The sequence below is a fragment of the Carcharhinus amblyrhynchos genome, chromosome 1, assembly GCF_965287045.1.
Source record: "Carcharhinus amblyrhynchos chromosome 1, sCarAmb.v2.hapA, whole genome shotgun sequence".
NCBI lineage: Eukaryota > Metazoa > Chordata > Chondrichthyes > Carcharhiniformes > Carcharhinidae > Carcharhinus > Carcharhinus amblyrhynchos.
The window spans coordinates 101,890,254-101,904,596 of record NC_137324.1 but is presented as its reverse complement, the minus strand read 5'-3'; the positions used below and the strand labels follow the sequence as shown (position 1 = coordinate 101,904,596).

Below are 14,343 nucleotides of genomic sequence, written 5' to 3'. Positions count from 1 at the left end.
TGAAGCTGGGCTAGCGCTTAATATAAAAAAGGATAGAGTTTTTATAAATATATAAAGAGGAAGAGGCTGACTAGGGTGAACGTTGGACCCTTAGAGGATGAGAGGGGGGACTTAGTGGTAGGGGATGGGGAAATGGCTGAGGCCTTGAATAACTTTTTTGTTCCGGTCTTCACGGAGGAAGACGTGAATAATTTGCCGGGTGTTAGCGATGGAAAGATGGTAGGAGTGGAGGGCCTGAATGACATTATTGTTACTAGAGAGGCAGTGCTTGAAAGACTGGAGGGACTGATTGTGGACAAGTCCCCAGGATCGGATGGAATGCATCCAAGGGTTCTGAAAGAAATGGCGGAGGTGATAGTGGATGCCTTGGTGATTATTTTCCAAACGTCGCTGGATTCCGGGGAAGTGCCAGAAGATTGGAAAACGGCTAATGTTACGCCGTTGTTTAAGAAGGGTGGCAGGCAAAAGGCAGGGAATTATAGGCCGGTAAGTTTAACGTCTGTTGTAGGTAAAATGTTAGAATCCGTGATCAAGGAGAAAATAGCGAGGCATCTTGAGGAGAATTGTTTGATAGAGCAGACGCAGCACGGTTTCGTTAAGGGGAAGTCGTGTCTGACAAATTTATTGGAGTTCTATGAGGATGTGTCTAGGGTGGTGGATAGAGGAGAGCCGGTGGATGTGGTGTTTCTTGATTTTTTCAGAAGGCGTTTGATAAGGTGCCGCACAAGAGGTTATTACAGAAGGTCAGGGGGCATGGAGTTGGGGGTAGGGTGTTAGCGTGGATAGGGGATTGGCTGTCAAATAGGAGGCAGAGAGTGGGGGTCAATGGGTGCTATTTGGATTGGCGGTTGGTGACTAGTGGAGTGCCCCAGGGGTCGGTGCTGGGGCCTCAGCTATTTACTATTTATATAGATGATCTGGAGGAGGGAACCGAGTGTATGGTGTCGAAATTTGCTGACGACACCAAGATTGTTGGAACAGCAAATTGTGTGGAGGGTGTGGAAAGTCTGCAGAAGGCTCTAGATAGGCTGGGCGAATGGGCCAGGAACTGGCAAATGGAATTTAATGTTGGCAAGTGTGAGGTTGTCCACTTTGGTAGGAATAATGGTAGGAAGGACTATTACTTACATGGCGAAAACCTGCAGCATGCGACGGTGCAGAGGGACCTCGGGGTCCTTGTGCATGAGTCGCAAAAACCCAGCCTGCAGGTGCAGCAGGTGGTCAGGAAGGCGAATGGGATGCTGGCCTTCATAGCAAGGGGGATTGAATATAAAAGTAGGGAGGTCTTGCTGCAACTGTACAGGGCACTGGTGAGGCTGCAGCTGGAGTACTGTGTGCAGTTTTGGTCGCTGCACTTGTGCAAGGATATTTTGGCCTTGGAGGGAGTGCAGAGGAGGTTTACTAGGCTGATACCGGAGTTGAGGGGGTTGAGCTATGAGGAGAGGCTGAATAAACTAGGCTTGTACTCATTAGAGTTTAGAAGAATGAGGGGAGATCTCATTGAGATGTATAAGATGATGAATGGGATGGATAGGATAGAGGTGGAGAGGCTCTTCCTGCTCAGGACAGTCGGACTAGAGGGCACAGCCTCAAGATAAAGGGGGGGCGGTTTAGAACGGAGCTGAGGAGGAACTTCTTCACTCAAAGGGTGGTGAATCTCTGGAATTCTCTGCCCTTTGAAGTGGTGGAGGCTGCCTCGCTAAATATATTAAGATGCAGGTTGATAGGTTTTTGATAGGCAAGGGGATTAAGGGTTATGGGGAGAGGGTGGGAATGTGGAACTGAGACATGACAGATCAGCCATGATCTTATTGAATGGCGGGGCAGGCTCGAGGGGCTAGATTGCCTACTCCTGCTCCTAGTTCTTATGTTCTTATGTTCCCTAGCTTCACTACTCCAAAGGTCACAGCATACATTGATGCGATTGTTCAGCTAGCTAAATGACCAATTACACGTACTTTATTAATTTCAGAATGTTTGTTTTTTCAATGAACACAATTATTAATTTATTATACAACAAGACTAAACAAGTAGAAAGGCAAAGCTTATTGTATACAGTATGAAACGTGACATGTTCTAAACACACTAATGCATCAAAAGAAAAGAGAAATACTATAAAAATGTTAATGTCTGTAAGGGAAAAGGATAAATGGTGGAGTCCTTGAAATGGTTCCAGGTTACATGGTTGGCTTCTCAGCACTGGCCCGGCGAACAGTGGGTGACATGCACTGCATTTCAGACTAACGTTGAAGTGACCTTGCAGATTATCAATTTCAGAATTTTAAAAGCTTAAGATTTTGGAGCAGCTTCCTTCCGCTCACTTTTGCTTTAGACTGTTTCCTCCGGAGGAGCTTTTGTCTTCTTTACCCAAGCAGTTTCAATCTCTTCCTTTAAGCCAAAATAGCTTCTTAAAGCCTGGTTTCGATGCATGTTTTTTTTCTAAGCCATAAATCAAAGATGTGACCATTTGTAAAAAGCGCACCCAAGGTCAAAGGTCTTCCAGCTTTTTAAAAAAACTTTAATTACTTTTCTTGTAAAATGCTGTGTTTTCTAGGATTAGCCACAGGAGTCCTGAATTAACTCTTAGTCAAAGGTTTTCAAAAACACACGTTCTTCTAAAATGATCTTCATCCTTGAAGATGAACCATTTTCTGTGATGAAACTTTTTAACGATTTAAGACAGGGATTTTCTCTCTGAGGATAGTGAATTTGTGGAATTCTTTACCACAGAGGACTAATAGATGCTGTGTTGTTAAGTATGTTCAAGGCTGAGACACAGATTTTTAATCAGTGAGGGAATCAAGTGTTATGGAGATAAGGGGGGGAAGAGTGGAGTTGGGGATGATCAGATCAATCATGATCGCATTGAATGGTGGAGCAGATCTGATGGGCCGAATGGCCTACTTCTGCTGCTATGTCTTGTGGCCTTTGATGTGATACTTCATCAAATGCTTTTTGGAAATCCAAGTATATCATGTTTACAGGTTCCCCTTTATCGATGTTACTTGTTAACAACCTTAAACAATTCTAATAAATTAGTTAAATGTTATTTTCTTTTCACAAAACCACATTGACTTTGTCCGATTGTGTTATGATTTTCTAAGCACCCTGCTACAACTTTCTTCATGCATTCTAGCTTTATCCTTGGGGTAGATGTTAGGCTAAATTAGCCTATAGTTTCCTGCTTTCTGTCTCCCTCCTTGAAGAGGAATTGCATTCACTGCTGACCTCCTATGTTATACTATCCTGTGATTCTAATACATGCTTTCACGTAGGTTGCTAGGACTTCAGAATGGATATTTTAGCAAATTAGATTTTAACTATTATTTTGCTTTTTGGAGATCAAGTGAGCCTCTGGTGCATTTTTGGTTCATTATTAATATTTTAATAACTGCATTGTTTAAACCTGGTGTTTCTTTCTTTGTTTCCTTCCCCAACATTTTTGGTGCTGTGCGAATAAACACAAATGTAAATAAACCAGGAATAGAGCAGAACAAATGCCAAAAGGATCTCCACAATTTAATTATGTCACTTATCGACGGAAACTGAGGAATTGTAAAGTTGTTTCAAATCAAGTTTTAAGTACCCAGTTTCAAATGAGAAGAAAGGTAAGGTTTTTTACTTGAACTAAATTTGTTAACAAATATGAATCTGACTCCTTTTATTGAGGAAGACTGCACTTGAGTTGCAGCAGAAAAGTTTATTTAATAATGGAACATAAGCATTTTCTCTTTTAGTTTGCCAACTAATCAGCTATTTTACTGTCAGTAATGTACAGAGCTGTGATTATCTGTAGCGCACAATTTGGCATGAAAATAATTCCAAAATTTGTCTCTATATTCCTTGCTCTTCACCTTGTATTGCATTGTAGTTAAAGCACCAATTGGTTTAATTGCATATATAGCAGAGAAATTTTGATTCTTGGTTTCTGTTGAGGTAACTAATGACCAACATGGTCAGATAATGTGCTTTATTTGGCTTGAATGGTCCTGGACAAGATGAAGAAAATCCTGCACCTAATTTCTATCCAGTAACTCCTGCTCAAATGTGATAATACAAGGATGTCAGCTGAAAACACATTCTTTTTGTATATGATGACCAAACATGTTAATTACTGAATGACACCCCCTGTCTTGATTCACACATGAATGTCCATTAAATGTGTCATTGGAGAACTTTGCTTGTGAAACAATTCTTTAGTAAGAGGCAGGCCCTTCAGAGGGGAGAGAAAATTGGAAGAAATTTTCTTAACGTTCTGGTGAAATGGATACTAAAATCAACCAATTCAGCATGGTACAAGGCTGGAACCTGATGCATTCTTGGTCTGTTAACTCTGAGCTCCATACGTTACACCTTATTCAGTTGATGGCAGCCTGTTGTTCTTCTATTGATTTATATATATTGTAGCAGCAGAATAAAATTAACAAAAAGTATAATGCACATAAATGACTACAACCCGTAAGATGTCTGCAATTGTACTTTTTGAGAACATATTTGTAGCTGTCAAAGGACCACAGACCTGAAACATTAAAAGTAACTTCCATTCTCACTAATCTGGCCTACCTGAGGACAGCAAGGAACTACTTTGTTGATTTATCTTTATTGGGGTGGAGGAGGAATTAAAGTTTGAAGTGATGCTATTAAGTTATTTTTACATGTTTCTGATTAACTTTGGGTTTAACTCATTCCCAGTTTGCAATGTTATTGTTAATTATGAATGTTGTGTATTAATGTAAACAAAATGGCTTTGGGGATTGTTTGGATATCATGTCCACGTGAGCTGGGAGGAACTTGTTACGCATCTGTACAGAATTGTGGCTATTATAAGCAAGAGAAATTTTTTTCTCTCCTCACCTGCCCTACTTTTAAGTTTGTGTGACATCTTTATTTTACACTTAAGATCTCAAAGATATTGTAGAAGCAGTGAGTTATTTACACCAGGTCTATTTCAAGGTTAAAATTCACTTGTACTTTTCATGTCACTATCTTTTGACTCTGTAAAATGTCCAAAAATCAACCAAGCTGAAGTTCAGAGCGTAGGGACTAAAGTTTGCAGCCCATAAAGATAAGGTATCCATGTGGGGATGGAGATAGTTGAAGAGCGCAGTGCAAAAGCATAGGAGTAAACAAGTTTCTTGGACTGAAACTAGGTGGTGAGTGGGTTTGTTTTTTTTTTCATTTAGATCTATACTTGGAAATTGAGGGAACTCTAAGGGTTATATATCCATAGAAGGTATGGTCCTGAAGATGGAATGTAGATCCGATGTGGAATCTGACTGAGGATGTATGCATCTGAAGCATCACTTTCTCTTTCTAAGCCAGCTCTTTGAAGATAAATGCTAACATTGCATTGGTCTTTTTTGATTTTTGTTTTGTATCAGTTTATGGTTTTAAATGATTTATGTATATGGGTATCTAAGCCTTTAAAGTTTTTAGCTTCTCAATTTTTAGAAAATATTCAGCTCCTCTCTTGCTGTCTGAAAGGATAACTCACACTTAGAACAATAGAATCCCTCCATGCAGAAAGAGGCAATTCAGTCTATTTAGTCTGCACCAACCCTCCAAAAGCACACCCCATCCAGATCCTCCCCTCCACCCTATCCCCATAACATTGCACATTTACCAACGCCAACCTACCCAGCCTGTATGTATTTGGACTGGGAGGAAACTGGTGCATCCAAAAGAAACCCATGCAGACACAAAGAATGTGTAAACTCTACACAATCACCCAAGGCCGGAATCAAATCAGGGTTCCGCTCACTTAAGTAATCTGCCAGTGTTCCTTTGCAACATATAGCTCCCATCTGCACTACTTGCTGTATTTTGTGTACATTTAATTTTTGGTGTGATTGTAGAGTAAAGCTATTCCAAAACTGCCAGAAAAAGAAGGAAGTGTAGCTTTTGAAGGCGTTATACGATGTGGAGAAATTGTTTATTGAGCACAACTCTCTTCCTTATGGTTTAATATTCAAATTTGATATGGTAATAAATTTGGTGGCTGTTACTCTACACAAAACAATTCTTTATAATTATTTGTTGCAATATAAATCGTCACTGACTTTCAAATGTAGAATCCATACTTTTTGTGCAAGAGGAAATCCATTTAGATCAATATTGAATCAATACAAATTATTGTGTGAAGTATCTTTTTGATTCATGAAATTTAAACATAGTTCAACTTGTCTTTTGATCTGCATTTTTACATTTTAAACCTGTAGTTAAACTAATCACGGTTTGAGATCAGTGAAGTTTGATGCTTTAATATCTAGAGAGAAACCATTCATACATGTAATTTGAATAAGGATATTTTCTAGTGTAGTAATGTATACAACAGCTTTAATTGGACAATGAATATAGTTTGAGCTTCTGTTAAATTTGTAGACAGTTGAATGTTATGTACATGTATGCAAATTAGTAATTTTATAAATGTCCTTTTCCTTTTCCCTCAGGAATTACTTGGGTCACTTTTAGAATCATCAGGATCATCTATTTCTTTTGCTAAACCAAAGAAAACGTACAGAACTGTTTGCAAGGCTGAAAACTCTAACCGTAATTTCAGTTTTGTAAAGAAACTGAATAGATCTCCACTGCAGACTAGCACGCCTTCCTGTACTAGGAAGTTAAGAATCAAGGAACCATCAAGATGTATGATTTCATTCAACAGCGAAAATGAGGAGGATTATGTATGTAAGAACAATGTTGCGTCTTATATTGAGGAAAGTATTGACTACTCCAGTGCAGGAGGAATTTGCTGCTTCCAGAGTAGTAGCACTTCATGCAAACCACTTGCCTCTATAGAACTTTCAAATCATTCAGAGTTTGTTAGATTGCCTCCAAAAAAGTTGGATAGAATTTGCAGTTTTGAAGCTGACTGTGAACCTGTGTCTTTGGCAGAAAATCTCGAACATGTCAATGCAGTAGCTTCTCATTTATTTCAAACTCAGAAGGATGATTTATGCCATACCTTAGACAGTACCTTTAATAATAGCAAAGAGTTGTTTTCTGATGTCATTGTATCTGCTGAATCTCCTGAGGCTGGTTTAATTAATGAAGTAGATGATACTAAAGCAAATGGCAGAAATTCTTTAGCAAAGTCTGGATTGCTTAACAGTGCAGCAAGTCTTGACTTAGTAACTAAGCAAGAAAACTGTGAAAGTAGAAACAGAGTTTCCAAATTGGACTTGAAACCTGTAGTACATTTAGATTACTTTTCAGTACCTAGGTATTTCCTCAAAATGAGATTGTCATCTGCTGAAGATGACTCTTCCAAAGTGAATTCTTCAAGTGCTGCTGGAAAGAAGCAGCAATTTGTTAATCTCTTACTTGAAAAATTAACTCCTCAGAAAACTATGAGAGAATCTTTTAATTGTGTAGCTCTTCAGTCTGATGTGATTCTCAATTCTCTTGAACTACAGTGGTATTTACCAATGAAGAAAGATTCGATAAGAAATCGAGTAAACAGGAGTGAGGCTGATGGTGCCTTCAGTGAACAAAAATGCAATTTTCATCTGCCAGAAAAAGAGTGCAGACACATACATACCCTGAATTTGCAATCGCCTCGTTCCACAATGTACTTTAGTTCCCAAGGTGGAAACTCTGGGAAAGGGTCTACTGCTGAATTCAACTTCTTCAAATCAAAGATAAACCAACAAAACAGAGAAACCATCTTGGTGAAAAATGGCAATTCTTCTGCGTTAGCATTTCAGCAAAACGTGGATCCTGTTTCAATTGCTGTGGAAAGTACAGGAAAGTCCACAATGCATTCATGTGAGCATCCAGAATTGCAAAGACCTGAGGTAAGGGATTGCACGTTTATTCATATGAATTATTTAGGAATATAAAAATTAAGAACATTCAGATTAAGTCTGTATTTCATGCAATCATGGCTGATCTTCTATTTTAACAATTTTCCTGCACTACCCCCATGTTTTTAATCAGAAGAACTCCTTTGATCTCAGACTTGTACATGCTTAACAACTGATTCTCCACAGTCCTTTGGGGAAGAGAATTCCAAAGATTCACCACTCTGAATGAAGAAATTTCTCCTCATCTCAGTTCTAAATGGTCTTTCCCTTATTCTGAGACTGTCCCCTATTTCTAAAGGTCCCAACCAAGGGAAACTTCCTCTCTACATTACCCTGTCAAGTCCTGTTAGAATTTTGCATGTATCAATGAGATCACCTCTCATTTTGCTGAACTCCAGAGAATAAAGGCCCAATCTATTTAATGTTTCCAAATAGGACAATCCCTCTGTCCAAGAAATTAATTTATTAACCCTTGTTGCATTTCCCTTTATTTAGGTGACCAAAGCTCCAAGTGTGGCCTCACCTAGGCTCTTTATAATTGCAGTAAGACATCTTTACTCCTGTATTCAAATCCTCTGGTAATAAAGACCAATATTCTATTTGCTGCCTTAATTGCTTGCTGTACCTGCATGTTGACTTTCATTAACTCATTAACAAGGACAGCCAAATCCATTTGAAGTTCAACACTTCCCATTCTCTCACCATTTAAGAAATACTCTTATTTCTGTTTCTCTTGCCACAAGTGGATAACCTGGCATTTCTCTAGATTTTAGAGTCATAGAATCCTACAGTGCAGAAAGAGGCTATTCGGCCCATCAAATCTGCACCGACCACAATCCCACCCAGGCCTTATCCCCATAACCCCATGCATTTACCCTAGCTAGTCCCCCTGGCATGGCCAATCCATCTAACCTGCACATCTTTGGACTGCATCTGGGAGATGGATTGTAATCCATCTCCTAAATTCCTGCTGACTCGGTTTGCCTGTCCAAGTTCCCTTGAAGCATTTTTGCATCCTCTCGCAGCCCTTACTTCCACCTAATTTTGTATCATCAGCAAAATTGGGACTTTGCATTTAATTCCCACAATTAAATCATTGATTTAGATTGTGGATAGCTGGGGATGTAAGTTTTAATTGACAGGATTGGGTTGTAGAGTTGAAATCAAAAAGGAAAGTGGAAAACGTAATCTCGCTGCTGCATTGCTTCCACTTACTCCCACACGGAAGCAGATTGAAGGGAATCTGTTTGCCCCGCTGTGGAGTCAGGTTGTCTTTAAAATATTACAATGGGTCTGCTTGCCTGAATAATACCAGAAGTGGGAGCGTTAACCCCAGAGCCCTTTGACCCTCCTTCACAATTCAATGGAATTGTGGCTGATGTATGTAAACTCCAATTTCCTGTTTTGTCCCCATGTTATTTGATTCCCCTGGTGATTTAGATCTGTTGACCTCAGTCTTAGGATCTACAATTGTCTGGAGTAGAATTCCAAAGATTCATAACTTGCTAAGTGAAGAACTGTCTCATCTTAATTCTAAATGGCCAATTCCTTATCCTGAAACCATGAACCTTGTTCAACTCTTCAATTAGGGGAAACAGTCTCTATAGGGCTTGATAGAGTAGCTTGTAAGAATTGTAGAATCTTCAATGAGAGAACCTCCTAATCTCCTAAATTTTTGGGAATATAGGACTATCCTGTCCTCGTGAGACAATTCTTTCATTCAATAAATCAATCTGAGTTTTTTTTTGCACCCTTTAAAAGACCAGTATGTCTTGGGTAAGGAACCCAAAACTATACACAGTTCCCCAGGTATGGTACTACAGCTTCCCCTTGCAATAAAGGTCAAGATACCTTTTGCAATAGTAAAACCATGATGCTATAACACACATCTTCAAATAGTTTCTTAATCTGGAATGTGCTCAGATCATGAAAGCTGCTATGTAATAGACAATATGAACTTGTACAGTGTTAATTTCATTGCGTGTCATTGACATTAAAACCGTAAAGTTTATGGGCCAACAGTGACCAATTGTGAATAACCATTTAAACTGGGACAGTTGGAGACACTCACCTGTTTAAGGTTAGCTAATTTGGCACAGACTAAGAATCAAACCTTGTTTTTCTGATGGGGAGGTGTAATTGAATGGGATTAAAATACTTCCAGATTTAATACAAAATGAGATTATAATCTGTTGAAGTTTGAGTAAGAGAAAATAAGGGATATCCTAAAGAAAATGCCTTCAATAGAAAATATTTAGTACAGTACTAAGAAAGTGCTGCTTTTTCTGTATCCACATGAGCTCTTAAGAGAAGGGATTTGCATTTCATCACTGGACATCTGAGTGTTTTGCAATCAATGAGGTACTTCTGAAGTGTTGTAATGTTAAATCAAGGCACCTGCATGTGGCTGGAGGGGAAAAATCCTCTTGGTACTATTCAAAGCAAAGTTGTGGATATTGCTTTATGCAAGCTGGCAATTGAATGCTGAATTTCCCTATGCAACAATCACTGTACTTCAGAAGTCATGACTGTGTCCTGTTTTGCAACATGCTAATGAGATCAATCTCCTTTGGCAGCCTTCCATCTTCTGAGGTTATGTTTTGTGCCTTGGTAGTCAACTCTGTGTTGTTCAGGAGCCCAACTCTGGTAGTTGGTGCAGAATTCACTGGCCTCTGCTTTCTCTGGATGCGCTTCTTGGCCAGCTAACTTTTTCATTTCTCCTTGTCTGTTCCATTGCCCTTCTATACAGTTTAGTCTCGAGAGGCCATGGCTATCAGCGACAGTGTCCCAGCATCTGTGCCAGTATCCATAATTTTATCTGGTTTGCAGGTGTTCTTGTAGCAGAGATATGGATGTCCACTAGACTGTCACCCAGTGTTCATAATCTTTGGATGTGCAGCTGAGCCAATGTAGATGTCATTTGCATAGCGATGAGTGCGTGCTGATGGAAATAGCTTCTTCCATAATCCTCTTGCCAAGAGACTTTCTTGTTCTAGGGTATGTGCATGTTGCTGGCTAGGCCAACATTTCTATTGCCCATCTCCAATTGCTCTTGAGAAGATGGTGGTGTGCTACTGCATTGAACCACTGCAGTCCATGTGTTTTAGGAATACCCACAGAGCTGTTGGGAAGTGGGTTCCAGAATTTTGGGTTGGGGGATGTAGGTTGGAGTTTGGAGGATTAATGGGTAAATATGTGGGGTTATGGGGATAGATCATCTTAATCAAGCCCTATCAGAGAGACAGTGCAGACCCAATGGCCAAATGGCCTCCTTCTGCACTTTAGAATTCTATTATTCTATGATTCTTTCTTGACCCAGCCAGTGAAGGAACAGCAATATTGTTCCAAGTCATGGTGATGTGTGGCTTAGAGGGGAACTTGTAGGTGGTGGTGTTCTCATGCATCTAGTGCATTTTAACCTTCTAGGTGGTAGAGGTCATTTGGAAGGTTCTGTCAACGAACGTTGGTGAGTTCCTATGATAAATCCTGTAGATGTTACATACTGCTGCCACCTGAAGGGCATGGATGTTGAATGTTGTGGATGGGGTCCCAGTCAAGTGGAGAGTGTTCCATCACGTTCCTGACTTGTGTCCTGTAGATAGTGTATAGGCCTTTGGGGTCAAGTGATGTGTTACTCACCACCGAATTCCCAACCTCTGACCTGCTTTTCTAGATACAGTACTTAACTGGCTAGTCCAGTTCAGTTTCTTGTCGATGGTAACTTGCTTGTGGGGGATTCAGTAATGGTAATGCCATTAAATGTCAAGGGCAGATGGTTATATTCTCTCTCTTTTTGGAGTTGTTTATTGCCTGTCACTTTTGTTGCAATTGTTACTTGCCAGTTGTCAGTTCAAGCTAGGCCACTCAGCTCCTAATCTCATTACAGCTTTGGTTTAAACATAGACAAAAGTGCTGAACTAAAGAGGTGAGGTGAGAATGGTTTGTCTTGGCATTAAGGAATAGTTGACCAAGTGTGGCCTCAAGGAGCCCTAGCAAAATTGGAGTCAATGGGAATCAGAGTGAAAACTTTCCATGGGTTGGAGGTCAATCAATCCGTTATTCTGATGATGGTTTACATCCCACCACATGTGGATGTGAAGATTGCAGTGGATGAAATATATACCACTACAAACAGCCTTGAGAATAAACGTTGCGAGACCATGTGCCTCGCTAAATATTTTTAAGACGCAGGTTGATGGGTCTTTGATGAGAGAGGGGATTAAGGGTTATGGGGAGAGGGCGGGAATGTGGAACTGAGCCACGTCAGATCAGCCATGATCTTATTGAATGGCGGGGCAGGCTCGAAGGGCTAGTTGGCCTACTCCTGCTCCTATTTCTAATGTTCTTATGTTCCTCGTGGCCGGGGACTTCAATCAGGCAAAGCTCAAGAGCGTACTACCAAGTTACCATCAACATGTCTCCTGTTCCATCAGAGGCCCAAACATCCTAGACAGTTGCTAAGCAAATATCAAACATGCCTACTGCTCTATTGCCCTCCCACACTTTGGCAAATCAGATCACAAGGCTATGCTCCTGCTCCTGGCTTACAAGCAAAAACTGAAGCGGGAGAATCCATCAAAAAGTCATGCAATGTTAGTCTGAGGAATTGGGATGACCTCCTACGGGACTGCTTGGAGTCAGTGGACGGGTCAGTATTTAAAAACTCTGCGACCGGCCTGAACGAGTATGCCACTGCAGTAATTGACTTCATTAGTAAGTGTGTAGAAGACTGTGCTGAAGAAGCAAATCCACGTATTTCCCAACTGGAAACCATGGATTAATAGAAATATCCACTACTTACTGAAGTCTAGGTCTGAAACGTTTGAGTCAGGTGACCCTAATCTACACAAGAAAGCCAGATACAATCTAAGGAAATCTATCAAAGATGCCAAAAGACAATACCCCAGACCAAGCTAGAGTCCCAGGCTAGCCACACCGACCCCTGCCAGCTATGGTGAGGTCTGCAAGACATAACAGGCTACAAGATGAAGATATGTAAAACCGCCAGCTCCAATGCACCCCTCCCTGGTGAGGTCAATGCATTTGATGCATGTTTTGAGCAAGAGGTCAGCAAGAGCATTCCCTCCACCCTGGAAGCCTTAGATGAATCTGTATCTGAGGTTACTGTTGCAGATGTCAGACCAGCTTTCTTGAAGGTCAACCCATGGAAAGCGACTGGCCCGGATGGGATACCCAGACGAGAACTTAGATCCTGTGCGGATCAGTGGCAGGGGTATTTGCGAACATCTTCAACCTCATTACAATAATCTGAGGTCCCTACCTGCTTCAAGAAGACGTCCCAATACCAAAGAAAAATCAAGCAGCGTGCCTTAATGACTATTATCCGGTGGCTCTGACTTCAATCATTGAAGTGCTTCGAAAGGCTAGTCATTGACACAAATCAATTCCAGCCTACTGGACTGCCTGGATCCAATAGAGTTTGCCTACCACTGCAACAGGTCCATAGCAGATGCCATCTCCCTGGAACACCTAGATAACAAAGACATCTATGTCAGACTCCTTTTTATTGACGACAGCTTGGCTTTCAACACCATTATTCCTATGAAACTCATCTCCAAACCTTTATGGCCCGGGCCTCGGCTTCTCCATTTGCGACTGGATTGTGACCTTCCTCACCCGCAGACTTCAATCAGAGTAAGGATAGGCAACAACAACACCTCCACGATCAATACTAGTGCCTCACAAGGCTGTGTTCTCCACCCCCTACTATACTCGTTATACACCTATTCCCCTCCAACTCGATTTTCAAGTTTGCTGACAACATCACTGCAGTAGGTCAGATTTCAAACGATGAGACAGAGTACAAGAATGAGATAGGGAATTTGGTGAAGTAGTGTGGTGACAATGTCCCTCAACGTCAACTAAATGAAGGAGATTGTCATCGACTTCAGGAAATGTAGAGGTGAACATGCTTTTGTTTACATCAATGGGAATGAATTAGAAAGGGTCAAGTGCTTCAGGTTTTTAGGTGTCCAGATCGCCAACCTGTCTTGGCCCCCCCATGCTGAGACTATAGTTAAAAAAGCCCACCAACACCTCCACTTTCTCAGAAGACAAAAGAAATTTGGCATGTTAGCTATGACTCTCTCCAACATTTACAGATGCACCATTGAAAGCATTCTTTCTGGTTGTATCACAGCTTGGTATGGTTCCTGCTCTGCCCAAGGCCGCAAGAAACTACAAAAGGTCATCATGCAAACCAGCCTCCTTTCCATTGACTCTGTCTACCCCTCCCACTGCCTCGGCAAAGCAGCCAGCATAATTAAGAACCCCAGGCATTCCGGACTTTCTGTATTCCTTCACCTTCCGTTGGGAAAAAGATACAAAAGTTTGAGGTCACATCCTAACAGACTCGAACAACTTCTTCCCTGCTGTTGTTAGACTTTTGAATGGACTTATCTTGCACTAAGTTGATCTTTCTCTACACCCTACCTATGACTGCAACACTACATTCTACATTCTCTCGTTTCCTTCTCTAAGGATGGTATGTTTTGTCTGTATAGCACACAAGAAACAA

General features: G+C 40.8%; 1 protein-coding gene across 5 annotated transcripts in view; it reads left to right on the top strand.

Annotated features, from left to right (window-relative positions):
• Positions 1 to 14,343, top strand: part of haspin (histone H3 associated protein kinase) — a 55,146-nt gene that overhangs the window by 9,166 nt on the left and 31,637 nt on the right. For 4 of the 5 annotated variants that reach the window (XM_080198628.1, XM_080198620.1, XM_080198637.1 and 1 more), the window contains exons 3-4: positions 3,482 to 3,608; positions 6,450 to 7,796. In XM_080198628.1, coding sequence (XP_080054754.1) covers positions 3,482 to 3,608; positions 6,450 to 7,796 — 1,474 coding nt within the window. The remainder of the gene's footprint in view (positions 1 to 3,481; positions 3,609 to 6,449; positions 7,797 to 14,343) is intronic. The other variant, XM_080198657.1, reaches the window with a different exon arrangement.